This window comes from Pongo pygmaeus, chromosome 15 (assembly GCF_028885625.2).
Source record: "Pongo pygmaeus isolate AG05252 chromosome 15, NHGRI_mPonPyg2-v2.0_pri, whole genome shotgun sequence".
NCBI classification, from domain to species: domain Eukaryota; kingdom Metazoa; phylum Chordata; class Mammalia; order Primates; family Hominidae; genus Pongo; species Pongo pygmaeus.
Genome location: NC_072388.2, coordinates 92,625,085 through 92,638,212, shown reverse-complemented (window position 1 = coordinate 92,638,212; position 13,128 = coordinate 92,625,085). Strand labels below are relative to the sequence as shown.

General features: G+C 42.0%; 1 protein-coding gene across 1 annotated transcript in view; it reads right to left on the bottom strand.

The window, feature by feature from the left end:
• The window catches only part of UNC79 (unc-79 homolog, NALCN channel complex subunit), a 279,575-nt gene that overhangs the window by 107,758 nt on the left and 158,689 nt on the right, over nucleotides 1-13,128 (bottom strand). Inside the window, exons 23-25 of the mRNA XM_054447451.2 lie at nucleotides 8,367-8,524; nucleotides 4,653-4,834; nucleotides 1,440-1,641 (exon numbers count right to left, since the gene is read on the bottom strand). Of these exons, the coding sequence (XP_054303426.2) occupies nucleotides 1,440-1,641; nucleotides 4,653-4,834; nucleotides 8,367-8,524 (542 nt within the window). The remainder of the gene's footprint in view (nucleotides 1-1,439; nucleotides 1,642-4,652; nucleotides 4,835-8,366; nucleotides 8,525-13,128) is intronic.

The window sequence follows — 13,128 nt, the reverse complement described above, 5'->3', positions numbered from 1 at the left end:
GACAACATCAGAAAATCTCTTCTAGACATTGGCTTAGGCAAAGAGTTCATGACCAAGTACCCAAAAGCAAATGCAACAAAAACAAAAATAAACAGATGGGGCCTAATTAAACTAAAAAGTTTCTGCACAGCAAACGAAATAATCCGCAGAGTAAACAGACAACCCACTGAATGGGGAAAAATATTAGCAAACTATGCATCTGACAGAGGACTAATATCCATAATCTACAAGGAACTCAAACAAATCAGCAAAATAATAATAATAATAATCCCATCAAAAAGTAGGCAAAGGACATGAATAGACAATTCTCAAAAGAAGATATACAAACAGCCAACAAACATATGAAAAAATGCTCAACATCACTAATTATCAGGGAAATGCAAATTAAAACCACAATGAGATACCACCTTACTCCTGCAAGAATGCCATAATTTAAAAATCCAAAAATAATAGATATTGGTGGGGATGTGGTAAAAAGGGAACACTTTTACACTGTTGGTAGGAGTGTAAATTGGTACAATCACTTTGGAAAACAGTATGGAGATTCCTTAAAGAACTAAAAGTGGAACTACCATTTGATCCAGCAATCCCACTACGGGGTATCTACCCAGAGGGAAGGAAGTCATTATAGGAAAAGACATTTGCACATGCATGTTTATAGCAGCACAATTCACAATTGCAAAAATATGGAACCAGCCTAAATGCCCATTAATCAACAAGTGGATAAAGGAAATGTATACATATGTACCGTGGAATACTACTTGGCCATTTAAAAGAATGAAATAATGGCATTCACAGCAATCTGGGTGGAGTTGGAGAACATTATTGTAAGTGAAGTAATGCAGAAGTAGAAAACCAAATATCGTATGTTCTCACCTATAAGTGGGAGCTAAGCTACGAGGATGCAAAGACATAAGAATGACAGAACAGAATTTGGGGACTTTGGGGGGAAGGGTCGGAGGGGGGTGAGGGATAAAAGACTACACATTGGGTACAATGTACAATGCTCATGTGACAGGTGCACCAAAATCTCAGAAATTACCACTAAAGAACTTATCCATGTAACCAAAACCCACCTATGTCCCCAAAACTATTGAAAGTTAGAAAGTATGCAAGAGTGAGTTTGCAAGGTGCAAATATGCTTCCTAAAATTGCTCACAAATGTTATAAACATAATGACTGAATCATATTTAGGGAACACGCAGTCATAAATGGTTATCATAGGTCAAGGAAATGAGAAGAATTCTGATTTTGGAATGCCAGGATATGCTTAAATCTATGGATTACTACAGCTATTCAATAAGCATTTAATGAATTGAGTGCATGAGGTCAAGGCATCCTCTGCAGAGGAATTAAACGACATGCCAATGTCTTCTGTTTGTCTAGGCAAGCACAATGGGAACTGTAATGGTTTACAGCGAGGTCTTCATTTTACTTACTTGTAGGAAAAGGAAATTCCTTGTTACAATCCAAATGTAGCTGGGCTTCCAAAGAAAGTGTCTCAAATCTATTGACAAAGAACTCCCAGCTCAGAGCAGGAATATCCTGCTTAAGAAAATGCAAGAGTAAAAGCTTGCTCAAAATTGTGGGTCTGTCTTTAACCACAGTATCAAACTGGAAGTCAAGACAAAGACATAGACCCTGGGAAAGAGGAGAGAAAAAAAAAAGAAAAGAAGAAAGTCAGATATAAACAGCTAAGTTACTTCAAAGCCGATATACTAGGCAAAGTCAATGAAACAAGGCAGCCTACTCAATTCAAACTTATAATGTAGAATAATCCCACTGGAATCTTTTTTGATTGGAAGTTTTGGTAGGAAAGAAAAATGTAGAAGAGGAATTTATCTTCCTTGTAGAATATCTCTTGAATTTTGATTCAGAAATCTGAACTAAATGCATGCTATTGGCTTTCTAATGCATTAAATAATAACCACTTAATCCAAATACCCTCAAGTCAATGCATCTGGGTTTTTTGTTGTTGTCATTGTTTGTTTGTTTCTTTGTTTGTTTTTTGAGATGGAGTCTTGCTCTGTCATTCAGGCTGGAGTGCAGTGATGGGATCTCAGCTCACTGCAACTTCCGCCTCCTGGGTTCAAGCAATTCTCCTGCCTCAGCCTCCCTAGCTGGGACTACAAGCGTGTGCTACCACACCCGGCTAATTTTTTGTATTTTTAGTAGAGACAAGGTTTCACTGTGTTAGCCAGGATGGTCTCAATCTCCTGATCTCGTGATCTGCCCGCCTTGGCCTCCCAAAGTGCTGGGATTACAGGCGTGAGCCACCGCGCCCGGCTGCATCTGGTTTTAATGCCTGTAGTCATTAAGAAGAGCGTGCTTTCAAAGCTACATTTTAGAATACACAAAAAGATGGTCTAGAAATCCACTTTCAATCCAAAATTTCATGATTCTGAAAAAAGCAAAGTCACCTGGTTTTCTTGGAATGTGAGTGGAACATAGAATGTTAATCAAAGTTGGAATGGATTGAGAACCCGTTCCTCTAGTGTCTGAGTTTACCATTCCCCCTCTTTTTAACAGAATGAGATTTAAAAATTGCAATTCATCCAAACATCCCATTCATTAATTCAGCTGTCACCTAATGAGTGCCTCCTATGTTCCAGGCCCTAAGCAGGGGTAGGACATAGAAGTACCTGGTAAGATCAACAGAGAAGAACTATTCAGAAGTCAACTGGAGATTTTACAAAAAAAAGAATGTGCCACAGGCAGCATAACCCTTCAGTCTTCTAGATCGTGCAAGCTTGCCCTTGCTTCTTGGTCTTAAAATGCAGGAAGAAGCTTACACTGGATTGGGAGACAGTGTATGCACACATACACACACACACACACACACACACACAAGTATGTGGACTGTATTATAAATCAGTGCTGAATTTCCTCTGCAGATAACTAGCTATGTGACTCTGAAAAGTGGCTTAACCTTTCTAACCCTCAGCATCTCTATCTGTAAAATAAGAACACACAAAAGGTAACTGTGAGGATTAAATAAGATAATGCATAACAGGACACTTTCAACACACTGCCCTGGAAACACAGTAGCTATCTGAGGAATGTTAGCTCTTGCTATTATTAGTTGAATAATAACAACAAAATAATAAATCATATGCAACATGGAGAAACAGTAGATCAGAACTTTGGAGGCTCTAATCTTGATTTTCTCACCAAATCACTTTGTGTCCTTTGATAAGTCACATTATCTCTCTGAGACTTGGTGTCTCCACTAAAAAATAAAGGTTCCAAACAAGATAAATATACCACTCTCTCCAGGTCTGATATTTCTTGTCTCTTTGGCTTTAATTTGTGAAGTTTTGTTATGGTAGCATATTTACCTTCTCATGTTTTACTTTGATTAAAACTATAATTCAGGCCAGGCGCAGTGGTGGCTTAGGCCTCTAATCCCAGCACTTTGGGAGACCGAGGCAGGGGAATCACTTGAGGCCAGGGGTTCGAGACCAGCCTGGCCAACATAGCAAAACCCTGTCTCTACTAAAAATACAAAAATTAGCCAGGCGTGGTGGCGTAAGCCTGTAGTCCCAGCTATTCGGGAGATTAAGGCATGAGAATCACTTGAACCCGGGAGGCGGAGGTTGCAGTGAGCTGAGATCGCACCACTGCACTCCAGCCTGGGCAAGAGAATGAGACTCTATCTCAAAACAAAACAAAGCAAAAAACTATAATTTATCTGATTTCTGTTAGCATCGAGCCTCTAACAACAGAGGCCTCCAGCCCAGGAGCTAGCTAAGTGGTGTAAGATAAACCAACCTAGTTTTAAAATCTGCCACACACAAACACACACACACACACACACACATACACACACTTTATGCAATAATTACCTCTGTCCAAAGTAATATCAGCATATGAACAAAGACTAAAAAGAAAGTATCAACAAATGGGCCAGGCAGTACAGTTTATGCCTATAATCCCAGCACTCTGGGAGGCCAAAGCAGGAGGATTGCTGGAGGCCAGGAGTTCAAGACCAGCCTGGGCAATATAGCAAGATCCTGTCTCTACAAAAAAAAAAAGTTAAAAATTAGGTGGGTGTGGTGATGCATACCTGTTGTCCTAGCTACTCAGGAAGCTGAGGAAGGAGGATCACTTAAGCCCAGGAGTTTCAGGCTGCAGAGAGTTATGATCAGCCTGGGCAACAGAGTAAGACTGTCTCTTAAAAAAAAAGTGGCATCAACAAATAACAACAAGGGATCTTTTAACAAGGTGTGGTTCTGGTATATTTCTTCCAGTTAAAAAATCTCCATCATCATCATCAATATTATATGTGATGTTATGGTCTGAAAATGTGTGCAAGGGCCTCACCCCCAAATTCCTGTTGAAACTAAATAACCAATATGATAGTATTAGGAGGTGCGGCTTTGAGAGATGATTAGGTCATATGGGCAGGGCCCTAATGAATGGGACTAGTGCCCTTATGAAAGAGGCCCTAGACACAGCAAAGGCCCCATCTATGAACTAGACAGCAGGCCCTCGGCAGACAATCTGCGAAATAAATTTCTGTTGTTTATAAACTACCCAGTTTATGGTATTATAGCAGGTCAAACAGACTAGGACATGTGACAAATAACTCAATGATTTAGTAGTGCTGACACAAACCACCTTTGGAGCAGATAAGACACATCCCATGTCACCTGCAATGCTGGCCTCTTTATGGTGTCAAGCAGGAGACCAGCTCTGGTAGCCACTGCGGGGTTGACATCCTCCACTGCTGTCAGGAAGCAGCAGAAGGCATGTGCCAGGGAGTACTTCAGCAGGTGGTTTTTGGTTACTGAGTGAATATCCAGAAATCTACAAATTACAGCAACTTTTTCCACTGCAATGTAAAAGAGAAGGCAAAATACGTAAATACACACACACCTACATGCACACACATACACATTTATTTAGCCAGTCTGAGAACTGAACTCACAGAGAAAAAGTTAACTCTAGGTCTCCCACATGGTTTACTTTAAATCCCAACAGGAAAGTCTAATACCACCATCTCGAGTGTTCCATTTCATCTGTGCAGCAGAGACTGTTTCTACTCAGAGCAGAACTTTTTTTTCCCATGCAGCCTTGATCTAACTCTGGGTTGTCTTTTACAATTTTTTCATGGTCTTTCTCTTTATTTAACTTTCAGCTATATTTCAAAATATTCCAAATGCCTCTATGCGTCTTTCTGTGGCCATTCCATAGAAGCTCTGCAGATAACAGAGAGAGGTAGGAGGTGCCCACCAGTCCTGGCTCTGGGTTCTGGTCCCCTACTTTACTCTTAGTAGGTCGTGGTGTGAAATGGCAGACGAAATAGACATTTCCTGGGGCTATCGAAGCCAGGTATTTCTTCCATGCTATAAATATATGCTTACTTGATAGATTTCTAATTATTCTGCAAATCAATGTTAAACAATTCCAGCTACACTTAAAGCATGGCTTTATAAAAAGTTACAATAGCTAGCAAAGCAATATAGTGTAATGCAAATTAAGACGTTTCAGTATTTTGCTTAAGCGGTTGTAACAGCCTAGAATATTCTTTTGTTTGTTTGTTTTGTTTTGTTTTTTTGAGATGGAGTCTCACTCTGTTGCCCAGGCTGGAGTGCAGTGGCACGATTTCAGCTCACTGCAACCTCCATCTCCCGGGTTCAAGTGATTCTCATGCCTCAGCCTCCCAAGTAGCTGGGATTACAGGCAGTCACCACCATGCCCAGCTAACTTTAGTATTTTAGTAGAGACAGGGTTTCACCATGTTGGCCAGGCTGGTCTCGAACTCCTGACCTCAAGAGATCTGCCTGCTTTGGCTTCCCAAAGTGCTGGGATTACAGGCATGAGCCACCGCACCCAGCGTACAGTATTCTTCCTATTGACATTCTACCATCCTTAGAGAATCTCTGCTGAAATTCTGTTTTGTAAAGTCTTCTCTGATCTCCTAGAGTGACCTTTCCATCCCATGAACTCCTTTAAAAGTACTACTCATTTGCATATCATTAATTTACATATTGCATTTGTGTGCTCAGAATACGAGCTATCTATGAACACAATATGTGCTCATTATATGACATATTTTATTTTGTGGTCTTGATTATATTTATGCCTTTTATAATTTGTCAACCTCTTACATGCTTATGTTTGGTCTCATCAATTAAACCGGAAGCCTCCTGAGGACAGCAATCTGCTCTTACACTTCTTTCTATTGTTCCCATAGCACCTAGCACATATCTAATTTATTCAATAAATTCACTGATTCGCTTATTTTAAAATATATATATATTAAGCACACATATGTATACCACTAAGAAACTATCTTAGGCACTTGGGAGGAGATAGAAGTAAATGGAAAGAGGAATCATTCATAACTCTTGACCTCAAAGTTAAATTGACTAAAATAGATAAGACACGTACAACTACAACTGAAATATAACTTTAAAAAAGCTGTAAATGCCTCTAGTGTGGTATAAATAAAATGCTATGGGAGATCCAGGGATACATAAACCACTCTCCACAGGGGGGACCTAGAAGGTGGACCTCAATGGCGGCATTTGAAGGTGGATCATGTGGAGGTGGCATTTGTGTAGGGCCTTAAAGGAAAGAGGATGAAAGGTGGAGAGCCCAGAATGGTCCCCGCGTGGATGAAGGGAGGCAGGAAGCAATGGGAACACAGCAAGAGTGTGTGTAGAAAGAAGCACAGAAAATGAGGCTGTCTGCAGTTGCAGTCAGACCATCTGAATGGCAGTTTAAGGAGTCTGAACTTTATTCTCTAGGCATTGAAAAAAAACCCATTAAAATTTCTTGAATAGAAAAGTAACATGACCTTGGCCGGGTACGGTGGCTCATGCCTGTAAACTCAGCACTTTAGGAGGTCGAGGCAGGCGGATCATCTGGGGTCAGGAGTTCAAGACCAGCCTGGCCAACATGGCGAAACCCCATCTCTAGTAAAAATACAAAAATTAGCTGGGTGTGGTGGCGGGTGCCTGTAGTCCCAGCTGCTCAGGAGGCTGAGGCAAGAGAATCGCTTAAACCTGGGAGGCGGAGGTTGCAGTGAGCCGAGATCACTCCACTGCACTCCAGCTTGGGCAACAGAGCAAGACTCCATCTCAAAACAAACAAACAAACAAACAAAAAAAAAAAAAAAGGAAAGAAAGAAAAGTAACATAACCAGAGCCAAGATTCAGAAGATTAATCCTAACCCTCCACAACATGATGTGCTATCATATATATATACTAACTAGCCCCTGAGATTCCTGTGGGCATTAAAAAGCAAGAACATTTTGAAGTGGCCATATATTAAGGAACTGAACTAAAGGTATAATAGTTACCTCACTGATGAAACTTCCATTTCTGTGCCAAACTTTTGAGACACAAACCAACAGAACTGTTCTGAGAAGCCGCACTGTGGCATGCAGACCCTGCCTGCTACCCCGAGAATGGAACTACTAGCAGATTGGGGTGACAGTGGGCCAGCAGACATGAGGCTAAGAGAACCCTCCCTCCCAGGTTCCTTCCTTACCACATTACTCTGAGAACCTGCTGTTCTATTTACTAGGAAATTATACCCAAGCTGCACCAGACTTGGTCCCTGATCCCTCAGTGGCAAGGGTATACAGCAGAGATTTTCGAACCTCTTATTAAAAATCTTAATTTCTGCCCTGGCACAATGGCTCATGCCCGTAATCCCAACACTTTGGGAGGCCAAGGTGGGCAGATCACCTGAGGTCAGGAGTTCAAGACCAGCCTGGTCAACATGCTGAAACCTTGTCTCTACTAAAAATACAAAAATTTCCCAGGTGTAGTAGCATGCACCTGTAGTCCCAGCTACTTGGGAGGCTGAGGCACAAGAATTACTTGAACTCAAGAGGCAGAGGTTGCAGTGAGCCGAGATCACGCCATTGCACTTCAGCCTGGGCAACACAGCAAGACTCTTCTCAAAAAAAAAAAAAAAAACTCAATTTCTGGCATCACCCCCACCTCCCACTGAGATTCTGATTCGGTAGCTCTAGGATGTGACCAGATAATGTGCATTTTAACAAATATTCCCAGTAACTGATGCAAGTAAACTCATAGGTTGACAGAATCCAAGCCAGTGCCTGTTTGGGAGTAAACATGGGTGCAGTTAATTGCTACACTTGGGTAACAGACATAAGCTGGGTCTGTCCTATGCAAACCCGGACAGGACCACCCTCCCTAAGGACCACTCTGCAAAATGCTGTTATTTTAGAGAGGAAGCTCAAAGCAGAACCCCCAAAGGACACCAGCCAGCAGGAGAATGCCTTTTAAAAAGAAGGGATGAGAAAAGAGGTGCCAAAAAAGATGCCGTGACCAGACATCTGTGTACTGTGTGACCCAGAATGAATTTTAAGCTAACACAGAGGTACCTGCTTCAAACCTCATCTTCCAGTCTTTGCTGTTGAAATTGCCATTTATGATTGTCCAGAAGATGTCAGCACCATGAGGAAGTGACAGGGCATGGAGGAGAAGAGGGACTGCCAGTGAAGACAGCTGAGAGAACTCGGATTTGACGACCCTCCACAGGCTAGGGAATCAAGGAGAAGCAAAGAGGTGACAGTTATCACAACCTTTCCAGAAAAAGATCCTGTCCTCTTAATTTACGGCAAGCATAGTTACTAGGCGGTGGGTAGGGGTGCTTTTGGTGAAATTACACTCATCCACGAGAGGCTAATCCTCTGATAGACATATCCTATGCTCTGTCCTCTTAACGTGACACTGGAGAAAAATACTTTTACTTAACATTACATTTTATAACTTAAAAATCTGCATCATGTAAATTCAGCAATATAAATGAACAATATAAATAAATGACTGTTCAGTAATATACAAAGTCAAAATTAGTTATGTTAGGATGATGGAGTAATACGTGATTTTTTAAAAATTTTCTTACAGTGAGCATCTGGGAGGTTTGGTTGGTTTGGCCTGCCCAGCCTCTTATGATGTCAAAGAACAACTCTTTTTCTCTTAATAACAGCCTCTCCAAGAACAGACAGGTCATCAATCAAGCTCCCCAACCTTCTCTATCATAAGGGGGAACACAAACAGGCTGATCAAAGAATGTCAACACCCTGAATAAAGTGATTAGCTAGGAGAAGGAGTATGACCCAAGCATGGGAATAACAGAACTCTTATTTCAGGGACTGATATGCACTCTGGGAGAAAGAGGCTCTCTCTCCTTCTGAAATCTCAGGAATGAAGGGTGATGTCAGCCTGCAGCTGCCAATGACCCTCCTTCCCATCTCACAGGGACAGCCTGTACTTAACGGAGAAGCCAACACTTAGTTCCATTTAAGAAGCCAAGCCAGAGCTGGGCTATGAGATGGGGAGGGAGTGAGAAAGGGGAGGAGGAGAAGACAGAGAAAGAGATCCCTGATAACATCCTGTACCTTAGCAAGTTTCAGCTAAGTTCCTATCAAGTTCTACCGGAATAATTCCGAATATAATATATTTTAGTAATAATACTTTATTGTTTCCATTTTTTTCAATTATTTAAATTATGCCTTTTGGTTGTTTTTGTTGTTGTTTTGTTTTGACTCCAGAGTCAATATCAGAATCAAAACTACTGTTGACCCTTGAACAACACAGGTTTGAACTGTACAGGTCCACTTATACATGGATTATTTTCAATAAATATATTGAATTTTTTTAGGAGATCTGCAACAATTTTAAAAAGTTCACAGATGCACCATGTAGCCTAAAACTAGTGAAAAAATTTAAGGAAAAGTTATGTCGGCCGGGTGCAGTGGCTCATGCCCGTAATCCCAGCACTTTGGGAGGCCGAGGCGAGCAGATCACAAGGTCAGGCGATCGAGAACATCCTGGCTAACACAGTGAAACTTCGTCTCTACTAAAAATACAAAAAATTAGCTGGGCGTGGTGGTGGGCACCTGTAGTCCCAGCTACTTGGGAGGCTGAGGTAGGAGAATGGCGTGAACCCAGGAGGCGGAGCTTGCAGTGAGCCGAGATAGCGCCACTGCACTCCAACCTGGGTGACAGAATGAGACTCAATCTCAAAAAAAAAAAAAAAAAAGTAAAAGTTATGTCATGAATGTATAAAATATATGTAGTTACTAGTCTATTTTAACATTTACTACCATAAATTATACACGAACCTATTATAAAAAGTTAAAATTTATGAAAGCTTGCACACACAAACATTTACAGACCATACATGGCGCCATTCACAGTGGAAAGGAATGTTAAGCAAATGTAAAGATGCAGTATGAAATCATAACTGCATAAAACCAACTGTGGTACACACTGTACTACGGTAATAATTTTGTAGCCATCTCCTATTGCTATTGAGGTGAGCTGAAGTGTTGTCTCTCTGTGTGAGCAGTTCCTCTCTCCAGTAAATTGCAAATCACAGTAAAAAGTGATCCCTCGCAGTTCTCGCGTCTTTTTCATTGTGTTTAGTGCAATACCGTAAACCTTGAATAGCACCATGGGTCCCATACGAAGTGCCACTAGTGATGCTGGAAGTGCTCCCAGAAAGCAGACAAAAGTCACGACATTACTAGGAAAAGTTGAATTGCTTGATATGTACCATAGCCTGAGGTCTGCAGCTGCAGCTGCTCACCATTTCAAACAGACAATTCATCTTGTAAACAGATGGCATAAACTTACGGTATTGATAAACACAGTATGGTACTGCAAATGCATTTTCCTTATGATTTTCTCAATAACATTTTCTTTTCTTTGGCTTACTTGATTGTAAGAATACAATAAATAATGCATAAAACATACAAAATATGTGTTAATCAGCTCTTTATGTTATCATAAGGCTTCTGGTCAACAGTAAGCTATTAGAGGTTAAGTTCTGGGGAAGAGAAAAGTTAGACAAGGATTTTCAACCGCACAGGGGTCAGCATTTGTACCTCCCCATTGTTCAAGGATCACATGTATTTGTGACTTTACATAGCTCATGCTGCACCGGTAAGAGAAGGGAAGAGTGACACGTGCCATCTCCATTTTACAGAGAGCATATTGAGGTACGAGCCACTCCAGTTGGCTGTTTTTCAGAAGGCATACTAGAGCTATAGAATGAAAAGGAGTGATTTTTTAAACACCATATGCTTAATCTAAATAAGTGGAAGTCAGACAAACAGGGACCTCATCCCAACCCTGCCATTCATAAGCTGTGTGACCATGTGCAAATTCTCTAAATCTTTGTGTCCTTCCAGTGTGGGCTTTAAACAAGATGTGCAGAGAGCATGGCACTTAGTAGGTATGCAGAAACCTGAAGCTGCTACCACCGTCATGAGGACAAGGATGATGATGCTTCCAGAGCACAACAATAGGCCCTAGGAAGAGTGCAAAGAAAAAGAAGACATAATTCGTGCCTTCATGGAACTTCCGGTGTAGTTGAAGAATGCAAACCAGGCAGCCCAGCTAGAAAACCATTTCCATGACAAAACCCGAGATTCGGCCAGTCCCATTAGCCTTTCCCAGCTCTCAAGGGCAGACTTGTTTGGAAAGGAGCAGAGCATCTTTTCCACAAGTCCTTTCATTGTCCATCATAGTTTTTGTGTCATGGTGGCACTTTGCGGAGAAAACCTGGCCCTTTAAGGAGAAAGCCTGGACTATGGACCCCAAAGGCCGAATGGGTGGTCCCATGGCACTAACAGTCCATTTGGCAAGTGTACATTCTGGGGGGGTTGCTTTCACAGTAAAAAAAAAAAAAAAAAATGCCCATTTCATATTCCCATGTTGAATTCATGGAGCATCTGCCTAACTCTTGACCCTGTTCCTTCACTCCTTTCGTCCAGATCTGCTGATGGTCTCGAACTTCACACTGTTCCCTCCAGGTCATTCCTACTCTTCCCCACTCCAGGTCAGCCATGTCTACCCTTTCCCTTTCCCCAGCTTCTTCCTCCCTCTGCAGCTGTAGAATCCCTGTTTTCTTGGGAAGAAACTTCTGTAGATCCTCCACCTTTCTCATGGTATGCTTCTCTAATGGGCTGAATAGTGCTCCCTGAAAATTCATGTGCACTCAGAACCTCCAGATGGGGCCTTATTTAGATGTCATCAGTTAAGATGAGTTCCTACTGGATAGGGCGGGTCCTAAATATAATGAATGACTAGTGCCCTAATAAGAGGAAGGGACACTCAGGGACACACAGGGAAGAAGACCATGTGGCAAAGAATGGAGTGAGGCAGCTACAAGCCAAGAAATTCCAACAATTGCCAGCAGCCATGAGAATCCAGGAGACAGGCGAGTAAGACTCCTCCCCTAGAATTGTCACAGCGCGCACGGCCCTGCTGACACCTGGACTTCAGATTTCTGGCCTCCAGAATTGTGAGAGAACAAACTTCAGTAATTTTAAGCCACTCAGTCACTCAGTTCATAGCAATTTGTTACAGCAGCCTAGGAAACTAGTGCAGCTTCCCCTTCCTCTCTTAGCTGAAACCTCACGTTTTTCTGGTAACACAATTTCTTATTATATTTTGGAGTGCAATGGCACCAACATAATTCACTGTAGCCTCAAACTCCTCAAATCAAGCAATCCTCCCACCTCAGCCTCTCAATAGCTGGGACTTGCACCACCATACTTGGCTAATTTTTTGTTTTAGTAGAGATGGGGTCTTGCTATGTTGCCCAGGCTGGTCTAAAACTCCTGGCCTTAAGTGATCCTCCCACCTCTGTTTTCCAACATGCTGGAATTACAGGGATGAGCCACTGTGCCTGGCCTTAAGATTTTCTCTTGAGAGTCCAGAGTCTCAATGAGTCTGGACTCCTGTCTTCACCAGGCCAAATGACCCTTGCTTCCCAAGACTTCCTCCAGGCCTCCTCTTAGCAGCCTCTTTCTTTTGAAACCCATGACATTGATGCACACGGTCCTCTCCCAATTCTTTGGTCCATTAGGCACCTAGTTCAGTCTTGCTCCTCACGTGGGCCTCTGCAGATGCCATCAGTGGATCAAGCCCTGGTCTCATTCACACCTCCTCATCCCCAGTGGCCTCTGTCTTTACTCTGCTGGATGAGACTCTGACCTCCCCTCTATAAGGCTGAGAACACCCAACTTCCCCCCATCCCCCAGCCCATCCTGACTGAGACTCCCCTGCCCTCTTTTCCATACTCTTCTCCCAAATATCAATTTTTCTGGCTTCATCTGCTTTCAATCGTAG